Source organism: Suricata suricatta, chromosome 13, assembly GCF_006229205.1.
Source record: "Suricata suricatta isolate VVHF042 chromosome 13, meerkat_22Aug2017_6uvM2_HiC, whole genome shotgun sequence".
Taxonomy (NCBI): domain Eukaryota; kingdom Metazoa; phylum Chordata; class Mammalia; order Carnivora; family Herpestidae; genus Suricata; species Suricata suricatta.
In genome coordinates, this window is record NC_043712.1 from 61303611 (window position 1) to 61315723 (window position 12113).

The following is a 12113-nucleotide window of genomic DNA, read 5'->3' on the forward strand; positions in this document are numbered from 1 at the left end:
TAGGCCCCTCAGTAAGAAAAGAGAGAACACCCAAATAGACAAAATCATGAATGAAAATGGATTTATTACAACTGATCCCCCAGAAATACAAGCAATCATCAGAGATTACTATGAAAATTATATGCCAACAAACTGGACAATCTAGAAGAAATGGACAAATTCCTAAACTCATACACACTACCAAAATTAAAACGGGAGGAGATAGAAAATCTGAACAGACCCATAACCAGTGAAGAAACCGAATCAGTTATCAAAAATCTCCCAATGAATTAAAGCCCAGGGCCAGATGGATTCCCAGGGGAATTTTACCAGGTTTAAAGCAGAGCTAACACCCTTCTTAAGTTATTCCAAAAAGAAAAATAGAAGGAAGACTTCTGGACTCATTCCACGAAGCAAGTATCACTTTGATTCCCCAACCAGACAGAGACCCAACAAAAAAAGAGAACTACAGGCCAATATCCTTTAATCAATGCAGATGCAAAAATAGTCAACAAGATACTAGCAGTTGAATTCAACAGCACGTAAAAAGAATTATTCATCATGGTCAAGTGGGATTCATTCGTGGGTTACAGGCCTGGTTCAATATTCACGAATCCATCAATGTGATAAGTCACATTAACAAAAGAAAAGATAAAAACCATGTGATCCTGCTGATAGATGCAGAAAAAGTATTTGACAAAATACAACATCCCTTCTTAATAAAAACCCTTGAGGAAGTTGGGATATAAGGAACATAAACATTATTAAAGCAGTTTATGAAAAGCCCACAGCTAATACCATCCTCAGAGGGGAAAAACGGAGAGCTTTCTCCCTGAGATCAGGAACATGACGGGACCCAGGACTCCAAGATGGCGTCACCTGACCAGTGAAGGAGAAGAAGCTCATGGATGTGAAGCTAGGAGAGCTGCCAGGCTGGATACTGATGGCCGGATTTCACCCCTAGAGGCATTGCTGGTGCATTTCAAAGAGGTTACTACCGGTACTACAATAAGTATGTGAATGTGAAGAAAGGGAGTGTCACTGGGATTTCTATGGTGCTGGCAGTGAAACTACTGTCGGTGTTACAAGGAACTCAAACATGAGTGGCTACACAAGTACCACTGAAGAGGGCCCAGTGTGGAGGCACATTCAGCATTCCTGACCGTCACCTTTGAATCCTTTCATAGCCTAATTCAGAATTAACCTCCAATAAAAGATGATTGATACTCAAAAAAAAAAAAAAAGGAACACGACAGGGATGTCCACTCTCACCACTGTTGTTTAGCATAGTGCTGGAAATCCTAGCATCAGCAATCAGACAACAAAAGGAAATAAAAGGCATCAAAATTGGCAAAGAAGTCAAACTTTCACTTTTCACAGATGACATGATACTCTACATGGAAAACCCTATCAACTCCACCAGAAGCCTTCTAAAACTGATCCATGAATTCAGTAAAGTCGCAGGTACAAAATCAATGTACAGAAATTGGTTGCATTCCTATACACCAATAATGAAGCAGTGGAAAGAGAAATCAAGAAACTGATCCCATTCACAATTGTACGAAAAACCATAAAATACCTAGGAATAAATCTAACCAATGATGTAAAAGATCTGTATGATGAAAGCTATAGAAAGCTTATGAAAGAAATTGAAGAAGACACAAAGAAATGGAAAAACATCCCATGCTCATGGATCGGAAGAATAAACATTGTGAAAATGTCATTATTACCCACAGCAATTTACATATTCAATGCATTCCCAATCCAAATTGCACCAGCATTCTTCTCAAGGCTAGAACAAGCTATCCTAATATTTGTATGGAACCACAAAAAAACCCAAATAGCCAAAGTAATATTGAAGAAGAAAACCAAAACAGGAGGCATCACAATCCCAGACTTCAGCCTCTACTACAAAGCTGTCATCATCAAGACAGTATGGTATTGGCACAAAAACAGACACATAGACCAATGGAATAGAATAGCCCAGAAGTGGACCCACAAGTGTATGGCCAATTAATTATTGACAAACCAGGAAAGAGTATCCAATGGAAAAAAGACAGCCTCTTTAACAAGTGGTGCTGGGAGAACTGGACAGCAACATGCAGAAGAATGAAACTAGACCACTTTCTTACACAATACACAAAAATAAATTCAAAATGGATTAAGGACCTGAATGTGAGACAGGAAACTATCAAAACCCTAGAGGAGAAAGCAGGAAATAGCCTCCTTGGCCTCAATCACAGCAATTTCCTACTCGACACATCCCCAAAGGCAAGGATTGAAGAATAAAAATGAACTATTGGGACTTCATCAAGATAAAAAGCTTCTGCACTGCAAAGGAAAAAAAAAACTAATAGGCAACCGACAGAATGGGAAAAGATAGTGGGAAATGGCATATCGGAAAAAGGACTAGTATCCAAAATCTACAAGGAACTCACCAAACTCCACACCCAAAAAACAAACAATCCAGTGACGAAATGGGCAGAAGACATGAATAGACACTTCTCCAAAGAGGACATCCAGATGGCCAACAGACAATATGAAAGATGCTCAGTGTCACTCATCATCAGGGAAATACAAATCAAAACCACACTGAGATACCACCTCACTCCAGTCAGAGTGGGTAAAATGAACAAATCAGGAGACTATATAGATGCTGGCGAGGATGTGGAGAAATGGGCACCCTCCTACACCATTGGTAGGAATGTAAACTGGTGCAGCCGATCTGGAAAACAGTGTGGAGGTTCCTCAAAAAACTATCCATAGAACTCCCTTATGACCCAGCAATAGCACTCCTAGGGATTTACCCAAGGGATACAGAATTGCTGATGCATAGGGGCACATGTACCCCCAATGTTCATAGCAGCATTGTCAACAATAGCCAAAACATGGAAAGAGCCTAAATGTCCATCACCTGATAAATGGATCAAGATGTGGTGTATATATATATATATATATACATACATACAATGGAATACTACATGGCAATGAGAAAAATGAAATCTGTCCATTTGTAGCAAATTGGATGGATCTAGAGGGAGTCATGCTAAGCGAAATAAGTCAGGCAGAGAAGGACAGATACCATATGTTGTCAGTCATATGTCTAACAGGAGAAACCTAATAGGAGACCATGGGAATGGGAAAGGGGTGGGGGAAAGTGTTGGGGAGAGGGAGTGAGGTAAATCATGAGGAACTTTTGAATACTTAACACAAACTGAGGGCATAAAGTGGGGGGAATGGGAAAGGGGGTGATGATCTAGAGAGGGGCACTTGTGGGGAATAGCTCTGGCTGTTATATGGAAACCAACTTGGTAATAAACTATATAAAAAAATAAAACTACACTGTAAAGCTCAAAAATGATAAACTTTTAAAAATAAATTAAGTTTGGTAGAATTCCCCTGGATAATCATCTGGCCCAGGACTCTTGTTTGTTTGGAGATTTTTTTTTTTATTACTGATTCAATTTCTTTAATAGTTATAGGTCTGTTCAAATTTTTTTTTTTATGTTTTTTTATTTAGTTTCTGAGAGAGAACAGAAGCAGGGGATGGGCAGAGAGAGAGGGGGACAGAGGATCTGAAGTGGGCACTGACATGTTGAGCATAGCGAGCTTGATGTGTGGCTCAAACTCACAAACAGTGAGATCATGACCTAAACTGAAGTTGGACACTCAACAAACTGACCCACCCAGGTACCCTAGATCTGTTCAAGTTTTTTATTTCTTCCTGTTTCAGTTTTGGTAGTTTGTATATTTGTAGGAATTTGTCCATTTCTTCCAGATTGCCCAATTTGTTGGCATATAATTGCTCATAATACTCTCTTATTGTTTGTACTTCTGTGGTGTTGTTTGTTATCTCTCCTCTTTCATTCATTTTATTTACTTGGGTCCTTTCATTTTTCTTTTTATAAATCTGGCTAGGGGTTATCAATTTTGTTAATTCTTTCAAAGAGCCAGCTCCTAGTTTTGTTGATTTGTTGTACTGTTGTTGTTTTCAATATCATTGATCTCTGCCCTAATCTTTATTATTTCCCTTCTGCTGCTGTTTTGGGGTTTTATTTGCTGTTCTTTTTCCAGCTCCTTTAGGTGTAAGCTTAGGTTGTGTATTTGAGCCATTTCTTTCTTCATTAGGAAGGCCTCTATTGCTATATACTTCCCTCTTATGACTGCCTTTGCTGGGTTTTGGACTGTTGTGTTTTCATTTTCATTGGCTTCCATGTACTTTTTAATTTCCTCTTTAATTTCTTGGTTAGCCCATTCATTCTTTAATGATGTTCTTTATTCTCTAAGAATTAGTGGTCTTTCCAAATTTTTTCTTGTTGAAAAAACAAGTGGTGTGGTCTGAAAATATGCATGGTGTGATAGCAATCGTTTGTACTTGTTGAGGGCTGATTTATGGACCCAGTATGTGATCTATTCTGGAGAATGTTCCATGTGACTCAAGAGGAATGTGTATCATGCTGCTTTAGGATGGAATGTTCTGAATTTATCTGTCAAGTCCATGTGGTCCAGTCTGTCATCAATGACATTGTTTCCTTATTGGTTTTGTGCTTAGATGATCTGTCCATTGCTATATGTGGGGTGTTGAAGTCCTCACTATTACGGTATTATTATCAATGAGTTTCTTTATGGTTGTGATTAATTTATTCATATATTTGGGTTCTTCCAAGCAGGAGGCATAAATATTTACAATTGTTAGATGTTCTTGGTAGATAAACCTCTTAATTATGATATAATGCTCCTCTTCATCTCTTGTTACAGTCTTGTTTTAATATCTAGTGTGTCTGATATAAGTATTGTCGTGACCCGCCACGACAATCTGAAAAGAGACCCGAGGCAAGGGAATGAGGAAGAAAGAGGAGACAGAAAGTCAGGGGACGGGAGGGACACTCAGAGCCATTGCACCAAAAGTGTCATTCTTTATTAGTAGTTTTGTAGCTTTTATGCAATAACCACAGGAGCTACTGTCGAATAAGCAAAGCATAAAAATAGGCCAAGTTCCTTATTTTCCAGACTGTCCCCCTTGTGACCCTGCTTGCTAAAGCATACTTCCCTATGACCTCACGGAGGGATGAGAACTCTCAAGGGATAAGGAGGAGGAATTGTGGTAGACCCTTATTTTTAAAGGTCATTTAACCACATCAGGGGCACGTGTGCAGGGTGCATGGAAGAGTCCCGAGAGCTGTTGCTCTACTTGTGGGAGGGTGCTTCCCCTTGACAAGAAGGGGAACTTCCCTCTAAGGAGCTATAGTTCGACCGGTCACTCCTCCTGTGCTGCTGCTTCCCACAAAGTATGGCTACTCTGGCTTTCTTCTGACATCCTTTAGCATGATAGATACTTCTGCATCCCCTTACTTTGAATCTGCAGGTATCTTTAGATCTAAAATGAGTCTCACAATTGTAGGCAATGTATAGATGGGTCTTGTTTTCTTATCCATTCTAATACCCTATGTCTTTTGATTGGAGCATTTAGTCCATTTACCTTTGGAGTGATTATTGAAAGATAGTAATTTAGTGCCATTGTGTTGCCTGTACAGTTGGTGTTTCTGGTGATGTTCTTGATCCTTTGTTGCTTTTGGTTTATTATGTTTTATTTTGTTTTTTTCTCCACTCAAAGAGTCCCCCTTAAAATTTCTTGCAAAGCTGGTTTAGTGGTCATAAACTCCTTTAGTTTTTGTCTGAGGAACTCTTTATCTCTCCTTCTATTTTGAATGCCAGCCTTGCTGGATAAAGAATTCTTATGCATATTTTTCCAATTCAGCACATTGAATATATTCTGCCATTCACTTCTTGCCTGCCAAGTCTGTGGAAAAGACTTTCTTCTTATTATGTTTGCAAATAAATTTCATCCTTTGTTGTTCCTTTTACTTATAATTTATTTTACTTTGTTCCTTTTACTTAATTTGTTCTTTTTACTTATAATTTATATGTGTCACTAATGTGAATTTCTTGTAGACCTCATATATTTGGGTCTGGCTTTTATATCATATCTGTTCATTTCTGCCTTTAATTGTAATGATTAGACCATTTATGTCTAACATTAAATGTATCATGGCTATTTGCTAACTATTTTTGCAATTTTGTTTCATTTTTCTGCTTTTGCTGCTTTTCTGGATTAATTGTATATTTTGAATGATTTCATTACATCTAAATTAGTGGTTTGTTAGCTGTGCCTCTCTTCTGTGGATATGTGGTTGCTTTTGCTTTAGCACTTATAGTATACATCTGTAACTTACCACAATATACTTCAAATAATTTATTCACTTTATTTATGAGAATTTTGTGGTTTTCCATTTTTTACCTTCCACTTTTTATGCTATTGACATTGTACATTTTACATATACGTACATATGTATAACACATATATTAATCCTTTTAGCGTGCTGTTGTTATTTCAAAAGATAATTTACCATTTTTTTAAAAAAGTTCTGAAAATGAGAAAAGTATATTTTATATATATCATCATGGTTCCAGGTTATGGTGTTCTGAATTTGTGTATAAATCCAGATTTCTACCTGATTGCATTTTTCTTCAATCTGAGAATTTCTTTTAACTTCTCCTGTAATGTATGTCAGTTGATAATAAATTCAGCCTTTATCTGAAAATGTCTTATATTTGCTAAATATAGAATTAAAGTCTGACTTTTTTCCTTCAGTACTTTAAAACTGTCACCTCATTGTCTTTGGCTATATAATTTCTGACAAGCAGTAGGCATTCTTTTTTCCTTTGTTTCTCTATACTTATTATGCCTTTTTCTGTCTACTTAAGATTTTCTTTTCATGGAATGAAATATTTGCAATAACATGGATGGACCTAGAGAGTATAATATTACGTGAAATAAGTCAGTCAGAGAAAGACAAATACTATATGATTTAAGAAACAAAACAAAGAACAAACAAACAAAAAAAGGTCCAAACAAAAAGAGTGGACTCTTAAATATAGAGAACAAACTGGTAGTTGCCAGAGGGGAGGTTGGTAGGGGGATGGATGAAATTGACAAAGGGGATCCAGAGTAAATTTATCTTGTTAAGCAGTGAGTAATATATAGAACTGGTGAATCATTATATTGTACACGTGAAACTAATATAATACTATGTTAATTATATATTTTTAAAAGATTTTATTAGCAGTTTGATTATAGTGTATCTTGGTGTGGATTGCTTCATCTTTCTGCTCCTTAATTCATTTAGTTTTTTGGATCTAAGGGTTTGTACACATTATCAAAATTTGAACATTTGCCCATTAATTCTTCAAATGTTTTTTATCTTTCTTTTTTTCTTCTGAAATGTTTATTGTACCTGGGTTAAACTACTTGATATCCTCACACAGGTCACAGATAACTAATTCTGTTTATTATTTTGCAGTCTTTATTCACTGTGGGTTTCTTCTTTCATAGTTTTGCTGTTTTTGTTTGATTTTTGGTTTGTTTGTTTTTGCTCTGCCTTAAAGTATGCATTAGGTTATTTATCATTCCTTATATGGTATCTTTCCTCTTTTTAATGCCATTTAGTGTTTTCTTATTGCTTGTTTGGTTGGTTTTCTCATTTCAGATATTTTTTATACTTAGGATTTTAGTTTGAAAGCATTGAAGTAAGTTCCCTTTTGTTCTCATCATGTTCATGTTTTTCTTTCTCTTCTTGAACATAAGGTGTATATTTGCAGTTTTAAATGGCCTTGATTATTTTATTATGTGTCATTTCTTACTCTGTTGCTACTGATTGATGTTCTCCTCAATAAGAATTGTCTATCCTTACTTCAGTACATAACCTGTAATTTTTTATTGGGCTCTTTGTATTGTAAATTTTATATTGTTAGCTGCTAGTTTTGTTGTATTACTTTAAATCTTTTGACGCGTTTTCCGGTATATAGTTGTTACTTGGAATTAATTTGATCATTTCAAGTCTTTAAGCTCTTTTACATTAGATTCAGAGCTCACTTTAGGACTAATTGGTCCCTCTTTTAAGCAACAGACAATTTTCTGGTATTCTTCCCAATTGGCCATGAAGTAGGAGATTTTCCTACCCTGCCTGGTGGCAGCAGAAACTTCCTACATTTGTGTATGCTTTGATGATTTTTTTCAGTCTACTCTTATACACTGGTCTTTCTCCAACCTTAAGCATTTCTCTTGCATACTTGCACAAGTTAGGAGACTTTGGAGACTCTTCTGCAAATCTCTAAGACTGTATATCAGTATAGGTTTTTCTTTTCTGCTATTTCATCCTTAATAATTCTAGTTGTCATGGATTTCTTAAAATTCAGTTATGTCACTTCAACTTCCTGAGTCAGCCAGGCAAATTTTGGTTCTTTTTGTTCTGTGGGATATAAACTCTTCTGGGCAGTAAGCTGTGTGATAAAGGAAATTTTCAATTTTGGGCCCTTTTCCTGGGTTCCCAGGGAAGCTATGCAATAACATTTACCAAGGTAAAAATGACTTGGCAAAACCTCAAGCATGGGTTCTATTTCTGCCCCAAGCGTACATTGTACATCTGCTTCAAGTAAAAACAAACAAACATTCCAAACATAAAAATAAGAAAACCAAAACAAAAACTCCCTGGTTCCTATAAGATTAAAGTCATACAGCCTTGTACATAATAAAAACATAAGATAAAGTCTGTAGCTTTCTGGAATGTCCTTCCTCTTGATGCTTTTGTGACTCTATGTAAACAACACATATAATCTTGCACCAACCCTGGAGGGCTGTCTTCCTTGTGTATCATTGGCAGTTGTCCTAACTTGGGCTCAAATACAATTCTTCCTTCCTCTTAAAAAAAATTTTTAAGGTTATATTTTATTTTTGAGAGAGAGTGCAAGCAAGGGAGGGGCAGAGAGAAGGGGACAGAGGATCTGACTAGGCTCCATGCTGACAGCAGGGAGCCCAGTGTGGGGCTCAAAGTCATGAACTGAACTGAAGTTGGATGCTCAACTGACCTAGGTGTCCCTCTTGAAAATTTTTTAAAATGTTTGTTCATTTTGCATTGATATGTGACGATTATAGGACTCACCTCATTTGTTTTCCTCTTGTCAAGTATTCCACCAGATGGCCTGGTGTTTGAAGTCTAAAAACTGTCTTATATGATTTGTATGCTTTTTTAGATTCACTATGGAAGGGCAAATCAGCTCCTTTCCCTCTGTTCTGGTAAGTTTGGGAAACCTTTCTGAAATCTCATTTGAAACACAGACATCGACCATTTTAACATTTAACATTATTTAGGCTTGTTATTCGGGATTTTAAGATTGATCCTTGTTGAGCCTTAAAAAATGTTTTTTGTTATCACTTCCCCCTCACAAAAGTTGTTGTGAACACCCTGAATATGCCGCTTTTGAAACTATACCTTCCTTCACATTCTGAAACACTGGAACCTGTGCAGGCAACTCAAGTGCTAAATTTTTTCCCATTTACAGGGTACTGCTTTACAAAACCAGAACTGATCTTCACATTGGAGCAAGGAGAAGATCCATGGTTATTAACGAAAGAATTTCTAAGAAAAACCTCCCCAGGTGAGTTATCCGATACTGGCAGAAGGCACCCAAGAAAATTAGATCCAAAGTGATGAGCTAGTGAGCAGCTTGAAACGTGTTACAGACTTTTACATTTGAAATTATTAAAAAAAATAGATCTAATAAAATGTGGGAGGAGCCAGCTAACACAAGGAATGGATTATAAGCATATTGATATTCTCATCGATAAAAGATGAGAGTTAAGTATCTCATTTGAAGCTGAAAAGTAATGAATTCTGTGTATTTAACAGTAAAAAGATAAAAACTAAAGTTAATAAAACAACTAAACTTGAGAGTCAGCAGATCAGAAAAGAGAAAGGAATGATAATTATTTTTTAAAATGTTTGTTTATTTTGAGAGACCAACTGTGAGCGGGGGAGGGGCAGAGAGAGGGAGACAGCACAGAGCCCAATGAGGAGCTTGAATCAAGGACCACGAGATCATGACCTGAGGGGAAACCCGGTGCTTCGCTGACTGAACCACCCAGGTGCCCCAGGAACCATAATTTTTTTCAAATTTTTTCATGTTTATTTATTTTTGAGAGAAGAGAGAGAATGAGTAGGGGAGGGGCAGAGAGGGAGGGAGACACAGAATCCAAAGCAGGCTTCAGGCTCTAAGCTGTCAGCACAACATGGGGCTTGAACCCATGTAACATGAAATCATGACCTGAGCCAAAGTCGGACATTTAACCAACTGAGCCACCAGGCGCCCAAGGGACCATAATTTTATCATTATATAATAATGAATTACTAGAAGCCACCTAAATAAATAAATTATTAGGAAATTATTATGTAATTAGAAAGGATAATTCCTGGAGCAAAGTGCAGCCTTACTAATAATTATAAGTTAAACATGTTTGAGCAAAGAAAATTTTCTTACAAAGCTATATAAAGAGTCCCCAATAAAACCATGTGACAACGATACTTCCATTAAAAAAAAATATGAGTCCACAAGACAACCAACCACATTTACTGATTCTCTTAGCACATCATCATACTCATAGCTAAGATTTATAAAGTAAAATAATTGATACAAAGCAAAATTAGCAAAGAGAACAGGGACAAAGTCCAGAGGAAACCAGATGCAAGCTTCCAACACCCCAGCAATGAATGTGGCAACAGATGTGAAATGTCTGCCTGGAAAGTTCTTTAGAGACTAGGTTCGTAGGGACCGTTTCAAAATCTAAGTTCCCAGATGCCAGCCAAGGACTAATCTTGCAAGTCGATAAAAGATGAGAGCTCTTGCAAGTTCTAAGGTTAACAGTCTCAGGCCTGCTGTGTTAGTGTTCTACACAAAACCTCTGCAAATACACTGTATAATATATAGTAAGGTAAACCTATCTGCCATATCAACTAATGTGTAAATGAATTAAATTCACCTATTCAGATAACATGCTATCAGATTGTATCAGAGATATGCCTAAAAAGTAATATACAAAGTTTGAAATACAGTCATGAATTAGCCAAAAATGTAAAATAAGACCATGTCTAAAACAGATAAGGAAAAGGACAGTTTGATAAAGCTAAACAAAACCGTTTTTAAAGGATATGTGAAAGTTTTGAATGTTAGTGCACCAAATAGATTATCAAGACTTATAAATTCAGAAGGAACAGCAAAAGTTATAAGAAGAAATAGGTATACATTAGATACAGTAGACTTTAATATGTCCTTCTGATTTCATACCAGACCCAGTGGACTCTAGAATAGTGCTCGGGAAACTATCCCTAGATCAGTTCCTGCCTGCTGCACATTTATTATAACAGAGCCATATCCATTTGTTTATGCATTCACACTGCAGAGTTGAGTAACATGGGTTTGAACTGCACAGGTTCCCTTCTATGTGGATTTTTTGTTCAATAAATATAGTACAGCACTATAAATGTATTTACCCTTTCTTACTATTTTCTTAACATTTTCCCTTCTATAAGTAACTTTATTGTATGAATATACAGTATTTAAGAAAGAATACAGGGCATAATAATGTGACATATAAAATGTGTTAATCGACTTCATGTTATTGGTGTGGCTTCTGGTCAACAGCAAGCTATTAATAATTAAGTTTTTGGTGAGTCAAAAGTTGTAATGCAAATTTTCAACTATGTCAGAAGGTGGGGGTGGGAGTTGGTGTCCCTAATCCCCATGTTGTTCAAGAGTCAACTATAATTGCAACAGAGACTACATGACCAGCAAAGCCTGAAACATTTATTCTCTGGCCTTTTACAGAGAAAGTTTGCCAACCTCTGGTCTAGAGTCTATTAAGTGTCTTTCAAAACTCTATTCTGAAAACAAAAAATAAATCTGCTTTTAAATGACCTTGGAACATTGAGAAAATATACAAGTATTTTAATCAGTAAACTGCACAAAGTAGAGATACTGTTGTTCAGTAACACTGTAAATTGCAAACAATATGAGAAAAGTTAAAATTCCTCTTAAAATCTGTGTTGACAGCATCTTATATACTGTTAAGTGAAACTGCAATACAAGCTATTTTGGGAGCGTTTGCTGTATCATTGGATTTAATGAAATGTTCAGAGGTGCAGTAGGCATGACTTTGAGTAGATAAAGAAAATGCAAAATGCTTATTGATTTATGATGTGGTTTCATCTTAGCTTGGGCAAAGCATGCAGTATTTAATACAT

At 36.4% G+C, this 12113-nt stretch overlaps 1 protein-coding gene across 1 annotated transcript in view; it reads left to right on the plus strand.

The window, feature by feature from the left end:
* The window catches only part of LOC115276244 (zinc finger protein 782-like), a 60053-nt gene that overhangs the window by 41371 nt on the left and 6569 nt on the right, over positions 1-12113 (plus strand). The window contains exon 4 of the mRNA XM_029920174.1: positions 9379-9474. Coding sequence (XP_029776034.1) covers positions 9379-9474 — 96 coding nt within the window. The remainder of the gene's footprint in view (positions 1-9378; positions 9475-12113) is intronic.